We start from the raw sequence: 16494 nt of genomic DNA on the forward strand, positions 1-16494 counted from the left end.
TTACTGTTCAAATAAGAATATTTTTATATCAGCATCAAAGTTGTTACCCTAATTTGTTAGTTGAGGTGCTTGCTGTTAGTTTATATTCTGCCCATCAAATTGATCCTACCCCCACTAGCCCCTCTCACATCGGAGGGTTAAGAGGTCTCTCCTGCATTTTTATTCTCTCCATATCTATTGCTGAAGCTTCATGGGAGCTAAGTTTGAAGGAATATTTTTTTTTTTTTTTTAGGATGAGAAGATCTGAACATGTTGTTAGAATGAAGAAAAGGAAAAACTCGTTTTTATAAAATGCCATGCTATGCCATTTCTTTTCCTTTTCACAGCCACCTTTGTGGGTCAATATAAATTACCTTCTGTGGTCGATGCAGTGATGCTCACCCAAAGTCACACAGAAAATAATAAAGTATTCAACACCAGGTCTTTCGATTATAAATTCAGATTTCTTTGTTGTAGTTTTTGTGGTTGTTTTTTTTTTGGTTGTTTTTTTTTTTTTTTTGGTCACATTTTCATTTTTTTTGGTTTAGTTTTTTGGTCACAGTATCATAACTATCTCTTCCTTAATTCTCATCCTACCCAACCTAATATTTCTTGTCCCCATTAAAATTTTCTCAGACGTTGCTTCTCAGATTCTTTCTCTTAATTGCCCTTCTAATCTTTGATAGCTGTTTCTTTTACTGTTTCTCTTTCTCCATCAATTGAAATAAATATATATGTGTGTATATATATTCTGTAAACTTCTATCCTTATCACCATTCTTCCTTTATTTTTTAACTGATATTATTACTTTCTATAACCTCAGCTATTATTTATTTGCTGATCATTTGCAAATCTAAATCTTTTCTGGGCCCATTTCTTAGGCTCCCCAAAGGATTTTTTTCAGTTGCCTACTAGATGTGTTTACCTGGGTGTCCTGTAGTTTCCTCAAATGTGTTCTATCTGGGCACCGACCTCAGTAGTCTTCCTCACCAGACCTGACTTTCCGTACCCACTCAGACAGCCAAACTAGAAATTTTGGTTTCTTACTTGCTTCTTCCATTTTTTTTCATCCTCTAATCTAATTGGTCAACAATTGCAGTCAGTTCTAGTAAAGTATATTTTAAGTCTGTCCCCTTCATTGAATTCCCACTACTACTGCTCAAGTACAGGCTCTCAAGTCCTCTCACTTGAAACTTTGAAGTGAGCATTCCTTCTCATGTCTTCAGGTCTAATCTGCCATATGATAAACCACACACACACGCACGCACGCACGCACGCACACCCATCAGAGTTGTTCCCTTGAACAACCTTCTCCTTACTCTTTTAGTGATTTCCCTATTGACATCAGAGTAAAATCCACATACCTTAGTGTGCCATTTAAGGACTACTACAATATAGTCTCATTAAAATTTTCTTGCCTTAGAGCCAGTCCTCCTTCTTTCATACATGGAACTGATGATTCATGTAGTTTGTTTTTTGAATTTATTTATTGGTTTTTTAGATATCCAGTTTCTTGCTTGTGTTTTTTCATCTGCCTAGAGTAGAACACCCTCTCCACCAGTCTTTCATTATATACACTCCACAACATTGGTATATTTTTTAAAGATATGGGTTAAATATTAGCACTTGCATCAGGCCGTGGAGAGCCTTCTAATGTAACTAATCACTCTCTCCTTTATTATCCAATAGTCTTTGCTTATACTTTTTTTTTTTTTTCGTCTTTTGTCTTTTTGTTGTTGTTGTTGTTGTTGCTATTTCTTGGGCCGCTCCCGCGGCATATGGAGGTTCCCAGGCTAGGGGTTGAATCGGAGCTGTAGCCACCAGCCTACGCCAGAGCCACAGCAACGCGGGATCCGAGCCGCGTCTGCAACCTACACCACAGCTCACGGCAACGCCGGATCGTTAACCCACTGAGCAAGGGCAGGAACCGAACCCGCGACCTCATGGTTCCTAGTCGGATTCGTTAACCACTGCGCCACGACGGGAACTCCTATACTTTTTTTTTGTATCATTTAACACACTGAAAAGACGTATTTGCAACTAAATACATCTTCCTTTAAAACGAGAATTTCCTAAAGACTAGAACCATGTTTTTTCTTTGTATCCCTAGCTTTTAGCCTTGTTCTTTGACATAGTAATTAGTTGGTGAAAGGAATATCTGCTTCATTTATAAGCTTGCCTTATGTGTATGAATTTTAGATTTTGTCTCAAGTAATTTGGTTATCATCTTTTCTAAGAAGTTTGCCCCCCATTCCTCCCACTCCCAGTGTGTTAAGTGCTCTCCCCTGAAATTACCTGTCATAACACTTACTGTTAGGTACTCTGGTTATCTGTGTATATTATGTGGTATTCCTAGAGAGAACACGGGCTATATATCTTTCACCCGGGTCCAGGCAATGTAGCACTAAGTGAGGTTTATAAATGTTTGTTAAATGATAAAGGGAGTAGATGAATGCAATAAACAGCCAAAATAGAATCACTAATTTTTTTATCTTTTTAAAAAAATTTCTGAATAAATACCTTCTGTGGATTCAAAGAATTTTAGGGCAGTCATGACTGAACCAAGAGATTATCTATTCTCATCAGCAAACATTAATGAAAGAAGATTGTTTATCTCATTTTTTAGAAAAAGCTTTTCCTAACCTGTTAGATGGCTGATAAGAAAATATGAAGAGATTGGGAGTTCCTTATACATAATTAAGTAGCTCATTCTTGCAGATACTTCAATAATTCATATTTGAAATATACTTTTTTCAACAAAATCGGCTTTTTAGATACCTCCCTTTGAAGATGTTGTAGGATTTCACTTTCTGGACTCTTAAAAGAGTTGAGAATTCTGTAATTTGTGAGGACAAAATAATGTGTTACATAGACACAAAATTAAAATCACTGTCCTAGTATGAGATAAATTCCTATTGTTATGGAAAGGGGCTATTATTTGACTGAAAACTGGATTAGGAGAAAGAGGATAGATGTGAGGAATAAGGTAAAAGTGGTGAGGAAGAAAAGGTGGTATATAGAATGGTCCCTTTCTTTTTCATCCCTGTGTCCTCCAAACATCCTTAATCTGATGCCTCTTAAAGGGAGGGTGAGTACTCGCAAGACTAGGTGAAGGCTGAGATGATTGCTTAGCTGACGGGTATGAGGTTGATCATTCTGGACCTTTGTTTCTTTGCCCTTGACTGTGGAACCTGGCTAAGTACCCAAAGGAACGTGTAGCATACCTTTTAGATCCTGAGGCTTTACCTGTTTAAGGATGAGCCTCAAAATTCAAGGGAAGTTCATGCTCCAGATATTTGCCTACATGAAACACAGATGGAATTCAAGTCCTAGTAAATGTTATTTTGAAGAGGAGGCTCCCTCATACTGCTTTTGAAGGTTTTTTTTGGGGGGCGGGGGGCGAGTTGTCTTTTTAGGTTTGTACCAGCAGCATATGGAAGTTCCCAGGCTAGGGGTCAAATCAACGCCACAGCCACATCAACATGGAATCTGAACGACATCTGCTACCTACACCGCAGCTCCCAGCCGCGTTGGATCCTTAACCCACTGAGCGAGGCCAGGGATAAAACCCGTGTCCTCATGGATCCTATTCAGGTTCATTACTGCTGAGCCACGATGGGAACTCTGGTTTTGAATTTTTAAGCTGTTGCATTGCTGAAATCAGAGATCTTGGCTCTACAAAGCAAAACACTGAAGTTATCATTAGGCTTTCAAGCAGAACCAAGACTTCTGTGAGAAATAGTGGTATAGTCAGAAGAGCAGATAGATCCTTAGGGCAAGGACCATTCATTTTTATTCATCCAATAAGTATATGTACATTAATTCTCTTTTCAAACCATTGGGAAGACTAACTTTAAGAGGGAAAATGTTGCAATGTGGACGTTAATGCTTGGTTATGCCCATGGAGGAAATGCTAAGCCTGCTGAGTACCTTGGCCTCTTCATTTGGAGCTGTTAGACACCCTGGGTTAGTAGTTTTAAAAATTGTTCCATAGTGTCCTGAAAGCCTTCAGAGGTGCCCCAGCTGTCAAAAGGTCATGAGGAAGAAAAGGCCAGGCTCAGGAGCATTGTTGGCCTCTCCTTGCATCAACCGGAGTGGTCTTATTTTATCTATTTATGCACTGTAATTATACTAATATTTTGCTTGGTGCAGGGGGAAGGAGGTAACTCTGAAAAGAAATTTGAAAACCATTGATAAAAGATCTTTAAAATCCCTTCTAGGTTTAAAATCCATGATTCTGTGACTACCTGAACGCCGACATCCCCCCAGCCAAGTTTTATGAGTCTTTGATTCTGTTTCTTTGAATGCATTTTCATAATTTAGGTATACAGCACCGTATATTAAAAGAAACTTCACGTATTAAATGGTCTTTGTAGACTATTTATTGAACAGAGAACAGGTGGGCATTTAGCCAAATACCCTGCTGGGAACCGCATCTCATCCAGGACATGAATATTTGTCAGGATTCATAATTCAGTTTGAATGTTTGAAATCCCAGTATTGTTGAAATCCCCTTCTAACTTAGATATCAGGGGCTGAGTTCATATTTCGAAGCTGATGTTTTATATTGTAATGCCTTATATCTCAACTGATGTTGCTGAAAACAAAATAAATGGAGCATGTATATTAGTGCCCAGCATGTAGTAAATTCTCAGTAAATGTTTATTGAATTGAAGCATCATTATTATATCTCATATTTAATAGACTTCAGTTTACAAAGAGCTTTCATTTTTCATGTTATCATCCAATAATACTTTGAGGATAGTGTATTTAAGAACCTTTGCAGTAGGAAGTGGCAAATTTGGAAATACTACTGTAACTTCTACCTGACAAGTATAGATTCATATAAGCTTTTTGAAAGACTCATAGCTTATTTGTCTCTTACCTTTGCAAGTGTACCCATTTCCTCATTTATTGAGCACTTAATTGTGCACTGTAGGCTGGGAATAAAACAGACAAAAATCCCAGTCGTCATTGAGTTTGTAAGCATCCTTCATTTTCCCTCAGCCTCCAACCTTTAGTCTGGTGGTATCATAGCAAGTATAGAAATATATGTAAGCTTTAAAATGAAAAATATTAAGCTTTACTCCAGCAAATAGCTTTGTATCTAATGAAAATTTTATAATGCTTCTGTATTATTGTGATTGTATTTTGGAACTTGATTTCCTAAATTCAATATGAAACTAATCAGGACTTTTCTTAAATAGCAAAGCACCGATGTCCATATGGTTAGTGATAGTGATGGAGACGACTTTGAAGATGCTTCTGAATTTGGGGTGGATGATGGGGAAGTATTCGGCATGGCATCATCTGCCCTAAGGAAATCTCCAATGAGTGAGTATTAATAGCTCTTTGGGTCCAGCATTGTAATTCTCTCTCCTAGTGCAGAAACTTACAAAGAACAGTGAACTTAATCTCTTACTGACCTTCAGGTTTAGAAAGATAAAATACTGCAAGGAGATATCATTCATTAAAACCAGAGCTTCTTGAGTTCTAATCTCATGCCCAACCATCCCCAGTGCTTTGGTAAAATTCATTAAAAACTCAGTGGAATGTAACTTTTGTTTCACATGTATAATTACTTACGAGTTTGTCTCTTTAAAGCTAGACATTGATAAACAAATAGGTGTACTTTTTTGACTATACTTGTTTCTACATATCATATTGGAGATGAGTTTTAACGGTAGTTATATTACTTTTGCATTCAGTGGTATGCATCTTTGGAAGGAAAAAAAGTAAATTAAATGTGCCATCTCCCTCACTTGCACCTGAAAAGATACATAGGGTAGACTCTTAAGTGGTGCTATATACAAAATGACCATTGAAATGAGTGTAAATGACTCATTTATTCTATAAAATTAGGGATCGTTTATGAGCAGAAATAGATGTGATATTTATATAAAACTGACAATTTTCCTGATTAATATTGTTTTTAAAATAATTTGAGAACCTTTTTATATAATTTATTCACACATGTCATTTTAAGAAAATTTTGAAATCTTAATTGAAAACTGGCACATATTTTCAGTGCCTAGCAGGATTGTAATCAGTTGGTTTTCAAAACTTTATGAGCTTGAAAATTTTTTTTAAGGCTCTTTTTCTAGGTTTGATGAAATCTAATGTATGTCAAGTTAAAATGTCTCCTCAGATATATCACAGAAGCTAAAATTTAATTTTATTTCCTCTTTATTGATTAAATATATTTCTTATATGTGGGATTAGATGTTATGTGGTTTGTTTTTTGTGTCTATTTGTTTTGGTTTTTTGTTTTTGTTTTTTCTTTTGTTTGTTTTTTAGTGCCAGAAAACGCAGAAAATGAAGGAGATGCCTTATTACAATTTACAGCAGAGTTTTCTTCAAGGTAGGGTTAGGATATTAACTATATAAAATTGATGTTCTTTTAATGCTACTGTGATTTTTTTTGGAGCAATTTTAATCATAGATTGCTTTTAATTTCTCCTTAACATATTCAAAGAATAGGTTTATCAATTTATACAATCTTAATAGTGAATACATAGTATTCAAGTTAAGTAACTACTATTTATATCACTTCAGAGATGTAGTTACTTCTGTGTCTTTATTGAAGCATAATAAATGGATTACTAATTTAATATCTTAACTATATTCCCAAAAGGACTAGGTCATGGGATACTAGTATACTTAGTATATACTATGACAATCTTTTAAAAATAATATTGAATAACAAGATAATTTAAAAATTTTAGGTTTAAGTGAATTTTTTCTTTTAATTTTTGTGTTTGGAATCATTTAACATTTCTTTCAATAGACTAATGCAAAATTTTCTGTGTTTGAAATTTTCCTAAGGTGTTTAAAATATTTGAACATCTAAACCTAAATATTCTTGTAAATGATATTTCTCTTTAGTTCTATTTTCTTATGTAATTTGGAAACTTTGCAGGCTACTGTTTTTTCCCCCTCTCTGTTGAACTTCCGGAATAAATTAACTAAAATGGAAAGTTAAAACTATACTAACTAGGAAAATCTTGTGAAAGTGGGTAGCAGGAATTGCTGCTTATAAATGGCATGGCTTCATACTTATTAAATCTATTTGCTAGATGTACTTGAGAGTCCAGTGTTCTGATATACCAGCATAGGTCAATAAGAATTCTAAAAACTAATGAATCTCATTCCTAAGCCTTTAAAGAAATGTTTTAATGTTTGGTCTATACTTAAGAGACATTAGCCCCAACATTTATTAAAATTCATTGGTTAAACATGTGAAACTTGAAGTAAATTTGAAACATATTTGAATTAACAGATTCAAATTTTTTCATAGATACGGTGACTGCCACCCTGTATTTTTTATTGGCTCATTGGAAGCTGCTTTTCAAGAGGCCTTCTATGTGAAAGCCCGAGATGTAAGTGCAATCGTACTTTTTCTGATTAAAAAGTGCATCCTATAGGTTTACCACCAGGCGTAAGGCAGAGCTTACTGTCTTCTGTTTTTTTCAAATTGAAGACTTGATTTTGTTTACGGTTCATCTGTTAATCTAATTGTCACCAAGATGCCCATTTCAGAGGGGCAGTACTATGATAGGACTCTTGCAGAAGGGCTCATAAAGCTCTGAAACAGGGTTTTTTCGTAGGCGTAAAAAAGGGTAGACATGTTTAGAAGGGACCAAGCTGTGTGTTTGTATTGTTTTGTGTTACATGATTGACAGGTTCTTGCTAAAGGATTTGTCCTTCAATCTTTTCCCCAAATAATTATTCCACCTAATAGTTACATCTCATAACTGTAATACTTTTTTTCCTAAAAGTCATTTTAGACAACAAAAGGATTTTTCTTTAGATGTAAACTGGGTCACCTTGCTGTATAGTAGAAAATTGACAGAACACTGTAAACCAGCTATAACGGAAAAAATAGAAATCATTATAAATGAAAAAAAAAAAGAGCTCTGTGATTTTGAAATCAAGTAGATTGAAGCATATAACGAGAATTAGAAGTTATGTTTTGAACAAGAAGATTCTATGCAATTGCTCTATTTATATGTTAACACAGTGGTTGAGACCTGTTATCTGGCTTCTGCCTATCTATAGCCTCAGCTCTTCCATTCCCTGCCTTACACTTAATAAATGTAGCAATAGTGTACCATTTGTATTTCCCCATAATTTTACTCATTTCATCCTGCCCTGCCGTCAAAAATACCTTTCACCCTGCCCTTTACTTGGTCGACTCCTACTCTTCCACACACACCCCTTTAGTACTTTGCAATAATGCTTTGCTTTTAATTATCCATTCTGTCTCTTGATGGGTTTTCTCATATGCTGCAGATGTAGCCTTAAAAGAATGAGGGAAAAAAAAATCTATTTTTTATATATATTTTTCTATATTAAATGGATTTTATTTTTAAGAAAATATATATTTACTGTAATACAGGCTTATAGTTTCCATAAAAAACAGATATATGTTAAGATACTGAAAAGCAAAAAGAATATATTCTAACACATATTAACTTTATATGTTCTTTCCATATTTCTATTATATATTGCACTGAGTACATTTATGCATGTTTAATATAAAATTGGTCATGTTATAATCCTGTTAAAGCGCTTATTTTCAACTTTTAATACTATCTGATCGTTTACTTAATTATATTTTATAATATTAACTTTTATTAAAACAATTTTAATACAGAAAAATTAAAAGAATAGTAAACACCCATATCTCCTATATGTAGGTTTAATAATTACTAAAATTTTGCCATGTTTGCTTCTTCTGTATACAAGGCATCCCAAAGTTTTAATGGGATTTTTAAGCCTTATAACTTCAGAAGTTTAACTTCTGCACACTTATAAAAGAACAGTATTAGAAATTTAATTGTTTATATTATTTATACTTACTATAGATTTATGATTTTGATGAATAAATTTTTTTTTCTTTTTGCAGTCATACCTGTGGCATATGGAAATTCCTGGGGCTAGGGATCAAATTGGAGATGCAGCTGCAGGCCTACACCACAGCCACAGCAACACCGGATTGAAGCTACATCTGTGACCTGTGCCGCAGCTTGCAGCAATGCTGGATCCTTAACCCACTGAATGAGGCTAGGGATCAAACCCACAACCTCACAGACACTATGTTGGGCACTCCATGAATGAGTTTTTTAATGGTAAATTTTTGTTTCAGTTCCTTTCTTATTGAAAATGGCAAATATTGACCAGAATAGAATTTAAATTTATAATTAAAATTTCACAGAAAAATGTCATGACTCAGTGGTTGGCGAACCCAACTAGTACCCATGAGAACACGGGTTCATTCCCTGGCCTTGCTTAGTGGGTTAAGGATCTGACGTTGCCATGAGCTGTGGTGTAGGTTACAGACGTGGCTCGGATCCCTGGTTGCTGTGGTTATGGCTGGCAGCTGTAGCTCCGATTCGACCCCTAGCCTGGGAACTTCCATATGCTACAGGTGCAGCCCTAAAAAGAGCCAAAAAAAAAAAAAAAAAAAAAAAAAAAATCACAGAAACAAACAAATGTAAAAGAAATATAAAGTTGCAAATGATTTTTTTTTAAGTTTTAGCAATTAAACTTTTGAAATTAAAACTTAAACTGCATAAAACATTTAGGATACCCTTATTATTCATTATTTTTTGCTAAGCCATTTCAGATTGAATCATACACATATTTTACCCCTAAAAACATTTGCATGCACTTTCTAAAAATAATGATAACCTCTATGGTATCATAATACCATTATCACATATAACATAATTGACAATAATTTTCTAATGTATATCATCTGATATCCAGTGCATTTTCATTCTTCACCAGTTATCCTCCAGTGAAAATGTCTTTTTAACTTTTTTGGGGAAACTGTGATCCCTCAAGGATCATGAATTATATTTGCTTGTTAGAATTTTTTTAAGCTTTAATTTTTTTAATTTTTTTTTTTTTTTTTTGAGCAGACACCACCTCTCTTCTCCCCCTGCCCCTTTTTATGACATTTGCTTTGTGAGGAAATCATGATGGATAGTTTATCGATTGTTCCAGATTCTGGATTTGTGTGGTTGTCTCCTTATTATATTATTTAACTTGTTCCTCTATTTCCTGAGAAATGGATATTAGTCCTAAAAGCTTTTTTAGATTCAGGTTAAAATTTTTTTTTTTTTTTTTTTTGGCAAAAATGCTTTGTGAGTAATGCTGAATACGTTGTTGTAACAGGATTTTTAATGGCTGTAGAGTCTTAGTATGGCAATGTTATTATTTAAACATCTCTATTGTTGAATATAAAAATGTCTGAAGGAGTAATTATAGCTTTAAAATAATCTATTTTTCAATCTATTCCTGAATAAGAATGTATTTGGGATTAATCTGTCTCTGCTTTCCAGCAAGCCTGCTAAACAGTTGAAGTAGCTAGAAAATATGAGAGCCTTTTATAACCTAAATATAGCTCCCAAATAAGCATAGACATCTTTTAAATCCTATTTTAAAAGCTACTATAAGATAAACAATGAATACCTTAAACATATAACTTTAAGTGATGATATATTACTTAAATGTATAATATATAATAGATGAAAAAACTTTGTGCTAAGTATCTTTATACAGTAAATTGGCATTTGGATTTTTTTCATACTGATAACTCTTTCTTATTAACTTCTGGGTATTTCTAATGAAACAATTGTTTGCTTTTGGTTTGTGTATTAGTGTTTTAACAACTGAAAATCACTGGTTCATATAATTAAATGTTTTATTTCATATTAGGCTCATACCAAAATCCACTGACCCCATTGGACTCCTAAACTGTCTTTAGTTTTTTTTCCCCTTGTCCAGGGCTTTTTTCTTTCCTAATTTCACTTTTCCAAGTTAAAGATCAACAATGGTTTATGTATCATTTATTTATTTAATTTATTTATGTATTGCTTTTTAGGGCTGCATCCGTGGCATATGGAGGTTCCTAGGCTAGGGGTCGAATCGGAGCTATAGCTGTCAGCCTACACCACAGCCACAGCAACACAGGATCCGAGCTGCGTCTGCCACCTACACCACAGCTCATGACACTGCTGGATCCTTAAACCACTGAGCGAGGCCAGGGATCAAACCCGACACCTCATGGTTCCTATTTGGATTCATTTATGCTGCGCCATGATGGGAACTCCTATGTATCATTAATTACATTGCTCTAAACTTAAATAAAACTTATCATATGATGGATAAGTTATTTAAAACTAAGTCTAAGCAGGGACATTGATTACAGTCATCAACCAAAATATGTACATCTCCTTTTGAAATTAAAGAGGATTGTATAGAAAGTTTAGAAATAGTACTGCTACTTTAACTTTATATAGTGGTCTATGCTTTATGATACATTTTCCTTTCCGTATCTCATTGGAACCCCACAACAAACCAGTGAGATACAGATATATAATGTCACTATTCCCACTGTAGAGATGAGGAAACTCAGAAAAGCCACATGACTTAACCAAAGGCTAATCAAGAGGTAAGCAGTAGAGGCCAAATAAGAGCCCAGTTGTTCCAGCACAGATAAATATGGTTTATACATTACCATCATACTTCCAAAAGCTTTTCAATGCTAACTGCTATGCTGCAGGATTCCACTATCAAACTTCATCTCTCCTTTTCAGAGTTCACATTAGAGAATTAAAACACATCTTTTTCAATATTTTCTTAAACTTCTGAATTAATAATTTTTAAGAAAACAGTTTGCTGATGTTCAGATATTTTAAGGCAAGTATGACTGATACTGTGGCATTCTTACTGAGTTTCTTTCGTCTTAAACATCACATGTTTAATTTAAACTGTGGGAGGCACATTAATTTTACCAGGGCAGCAGATGAGCCTTGAGCACCAGCATTCTTCACTTGAAGTGAGAAATTGAGTTCCAAGAGTAAATAAAAACAAGATTGAAGGTTTAAATCCTCTGCTAGGCTTTTTGAACTTATATACTCATTAAATGTTTATTGGAGTGGTGGGATTACAAAGGATTTGGGGAGCTTCATCAACTGGTATATAGATAATCACTAAGTAAAACACTACATTTGATAAAGTGTTTCTCACGATGCCACATTCAATCCATCTTAATGAAAACTGCTTCAAACTGATTTCATTTGAGAGCACTTGGTGAGAGTACTCATAGTTCTTTCTGCCTTTTTCATGAGGCATTTACAATACTGTTCAAAGCAGAGCTCCAATTTCAGTAAAACAGGTATTCTAAGTTCTTGTGTTTAAGCATATTGTGACAAAGTTTTGACTTCTCACAACGAGTCAATCAGTTTTATGATCTCCTCCCTTGCCCGTAACTGTTGGAAATCTTCGTTGAGTTGAAGACCATAAATATTTATCACATGCCAGCTGAGGACCTAGAATATAGAGGTTTCCTGCCCTTGAGATGCTCACAGTCTAGTGGGGAAGATAAGACAATATAAAGAGATCCATTCAGTATAAAATGCTGTAGAAGCAAAGAAGGGTGGTACTTTATCGACCTTAGAAGCTCAGGGAGATTTCTAGAAGAGGTACCTCTGATCTGACTCTTATAAGATGAATAAAACTTAGGCAAATAAAATTCTAAACAGAAGGAAAGTCTAAAGCAAAGGCCAGAAGATTAAAATCGAGGGAATCACAACCAAAAAATTAAGACAGAGAGCAAAAAATGCAAGACAGTTGGATTTCAAGTCGTGATAGACTGGGAAGATCAACAGGGGCATGGAGGGGTCTGGTATTAGCTGGCATTTAAAAAATATTTGTTGAATGAAGCTTATATGTGGTTTAGATAAGTGAGAGACAGTAGTTAGCTTTCTTAATTCTGGTAGTAGAAGAGTTACTACTGGCCACACCATGATTTCCTTGGACTTTTCTTAAAGAAATTTCTGTTGCTCCATATAGCCTCCCTACCTCTCAGTCCTGCTGTCCCTGAATTCTCTTCACAACAAAAAGTACCTTAGAGAATGATTAGACATTTATAGTAACTAAAAATCAAAAGCAATAAAAATCCCACTGCCAAGGTTTATCTCCCATGTGAAGGATTGTTCCTTTCCCAGCAGCTCTTTGGGAGACTGAGCTTTGCTCTAGGTAATTCTGTTACACCTCCTTAGATCTTCACTTCAGACTTAGTGCTGTTTCCAAACATTCACATAAATTAAGGAAACCAGTGCTTTAGTTCTCGATTTCCCACTTAATAATTCTGTGGTCCCGAACAAGTAATGAGCCTGTTTCTCATCTGGGGGGCAGTGGGAAAATGATGATAATACGTATCGACTTTATGTGGTTGTTTTGAGGATTACGTTGAATCTATTCATAAATGCACCCAGCATCATAGCTAAGTGCTTTTAAACAGTTTTGAACAAAATTGAGAAATGTTTGCAAAATAAAATTGTTTTTCTTATGCAATTCATGACCTAGCTCTGAGAACAGTTCCAGAAAGGAATTTTGAAAACCCCTTTGATCATTTACAGTACTAAAATGAATGTTTTACTTCAACAGTGCTTGTTAATTATCAAGTTTTGTTACATTAATTTTAAAAAGTCAGCCCATTTTAAAGTTGTGCTATTTCTGTTTCCTCAAGTTAAAAGAAATCTAAATATATAACTGGTCAGTGTTTTTGCTTTTGTTTTTATTAAAGTATAGTTGATTTACAGTGTTGTGCCAATTTCTGCTGTACAGCAAAGTGACCCAGTCATACATATATATATGATAACATATATACATTGTTTTTCTTATATTATCATTCATCATGGTCTATCCAAAGAGATTGATCAGGATTTTTTACGCAAAATAAGTTTAACCCAAATCTGAAACCACAACTGTAGTTGGTGAGTTTCTAGCACTCCACCATCTAGAAAATCCCGGCAAACAAACTTATTTGTGCTTTGGAAAATATGCCCAGTCTGTTCATCTTGTCTTTGTTTTCTTTTCAATTTAAATTCCTTAAAGGCAGACAGTGTCTTTTGAGTAATTTTATATGACAGCTAAGCCAGTATCCTGCACGTGTGTGACATAAGAACTATAATGCTTATATAATTTTTTAAATATGTTTTCACTATAAAGTAAAATGTTTGTTAAAAAAAGAAAACATATGCATTTAAAGTAGAAAATGAATTACTTCGTAATCCCAAACCTGAAAATAACCACTATTAAATATTTTATATATTTAATGTTTACGTGATTTTTTTTAAAAGTCTCCAAACATGTATATCAGTAAAAATACTGATATATTTTGCATAAATGCAACCATACCAAGTACCCTATTCTGTATGTAATTAGATATTTCCACTAAACTGGATATTGTTAGTACCATATTTAGAATTTGCCTCTAGTTTTCCAAGTTATCAGATCTCTCTAATTAAAATTATAAAAATTTTTAGTGTCTATATGAAAATGATTTTTAAATGAAAAATTTATTAAATTAGTTTTAAGATATGCTGCTTGTGTAAAACATTCTTCTGAGTGTACTGCTGTTCACCATTTTTTGAGAACTATATAACCATATTTAAAAAGCAATATAGGTAAAATTTATTAAAATATCAAAAGCAAAGCTGAGTTTTTATTAGTAGACTTTATTTATATTTGTATCATTTCTCTCAAAGATTCTTCCCTGTCCTCAGAAAGTATTTGTTACTCACATTACCTATTTTAAAAGGATAAAATGCTAAATTGGATCTCTAAGTATTTCATCTATAAATTCAAGAAATCTTTTCCATGGAGTTCCCTGGTGGCCTAGCGGTTAAAGATCTGGCATTGTCACTGCAGTGGTATGAGTTTCATTCCTGGCCTGGGAACTTCTGCATGCCATGTGTGTGGCCAAGAAAAAAAAGAAATCTGTTCCATGTCTAATCTTAAATATTTTCACTTAAAAATGAAAGGTATGGTAGAACGAAAACTAAGTGAAATTTTTTTTTTTTTTTTTTTTTTTTTGGCTGTGCCTGTGACATGTGGAAGTTCCTGGGCAAGAGATTGAACTGGCGCCACAGCAGCAAACCAAGCCACTGCAGTGACAATGCCAGATCCTTAACCTGCTACACCACACAGAACACCCAAGTGGAATTCTTATATTTGAATTCTGGGTCCCCCTTTACTTGCTCTGTGCAATTAAAATTAGTTTCCTTAATCTCTCTGAGCATCAGTTTAAAATTTTGTATCATAATACATACCTCACAAGGTTAACCAAAAAAAATTAATATAAGTAAAATATCTTCAAAATACATGTGAAACATCCTTAAGATTATTTGCTTAGAGTAGGTGGATATTGAATAAATCAGGCAGATTTGGATTTGAAACTGGACCCTGATACTGACTAGTTATGTAAGCCTCTATTTTATTTTCTCTGAAATGGAAATAAAAATATCTTGGCAATTAACCCAGCTTGGAATAATGAATCCTTACCTTAACAGTAACTGAGTTACTCAGATGCGCATGTTAGAGAAGATGAATATAGGCCTGCATTAATTGGTATATGTGGTACATGTCAGGGAGCAGTAGAAAATAAGGCTAAAATAGAGAAGTAGATTTCGTCATGGAAATCTCTGAGTGCCAGCTAAAGACTTTCGTTATTGTTAGGTAGTGATTAGCTTTTGTAAATTTTTAAAGAAGAGGGTGACACCATCAGAGGAATAAGCAATATGGTGGCAATTTGTAGGATGGATGGGAAGGGAGGAATTGGCAGCAGAGACTGAGCAACAGTACGTTTGTACGCGTGTAGTTGTGGAGTGTCCGACAATGATTAGAAAGTCATAGTGCAGTAATAGTACAATGCGGTTTACAAACTTTCTGGTTACTACCTCTCACAGTCTGTTAGCTTTTGTATACCTTTTATATATGTGTGTCTTCTGGTATCCTGTTTCTCCTTGGAGTGCTTAACAAAACAGAGTAATACCACTTTTGTCATACACCTACTCTAACATGTTCTGACCTTTCTTTCCTCTGTGAAACATTTCAACAGAATATGTTGATTTATATTTGCCTTGTCATTTCCAGTCTTTCATAATTAACTATATTAAGAAAATTAAAGTATTTCTGATGTAAAATAGTTCATAGAACCTTTTTAGAGATATTGGAAGCTTAATTTCTCTAGTATATACACTTATGAAGAATTCTAAAAATCAGTAAAAAGAGGACGACAACCCAGTATGAACAAGCAATATAAGCAACTATTTCACAGGAAAGGAAGTAAAAAGTTTGCTGTAACAGCCAATCACTCGGGCTACCAATTTCCTTATTCATAAAAACTTTAGTCAGATTTCTCTTCCTCAAAGATATTTTATGACCTGAGTATTACAGTTTGAACAGTGAAAACTGATAAAGCTCTGTACCTAGTGAGCATTTGTCAGCTTATTTTATGAAGAGAGTTTGATTTTTCCTTAGGCTTTTTGATTTGTTTGTTTAACCTGTGACTTTCATATGAGAGTTCTCCCTGTGTGAGATTCAAACACATCTGTGTCTTCAAGTGTTCATTGTGCCATCCCAAAATCTGCTTCAGAAAGTGTGAGGAAAAAGACGCCATCCTGGCATCTCCTGATCTTCGAAAGCTGGTTCATTTTA

The 16494-nt window shown here is 34.4% G+C and overlaps 1 protein-coding gene across 2 annotated transcripts in view; it reads left to right on the forward strand.

The window, feature by feature from the left end:
- The window catches only part of FAF1 (Fas associated factor 1), a 429817-nt gene that overhangs the window by 290815 nt on the left and 122508 nt on the right, over window positions 1–16494 (forward strand). For both annotated transcript variants that reach the window (XM_021097816.1, XM_021097817.1), the window contains exons 10-12: window positions 5187–5313; window positions 6277–6340; window positions 7277–7358. In XM_021097816.1, coding sequence (XP_020953475.1) covers window positions 5187–5313; window positions 6277–6340; window positions 7277–7358 — 273 coding nt within the window. The remainder of the gene's footprint in view (window positions 1–5186; window positions 5314–6276; window positions 6341–7276; window positions 7359–16494) is intronic.

The sequence above is a fragment of the Sus scrofa genome, chromosome 6 (genome assembly GCF_000003025.6).
Source record: "Sus scrofa isolate TJ Tabasco breed Duroc chromosome 6, Sscrofa11.1, whole genome shotgun sequence".
Lineage (NCBI taxonomy): Eukaryota > Metazoa > Chordata > Mammalia > Artiodactyla > Suidae > Sus > Sus scrofa.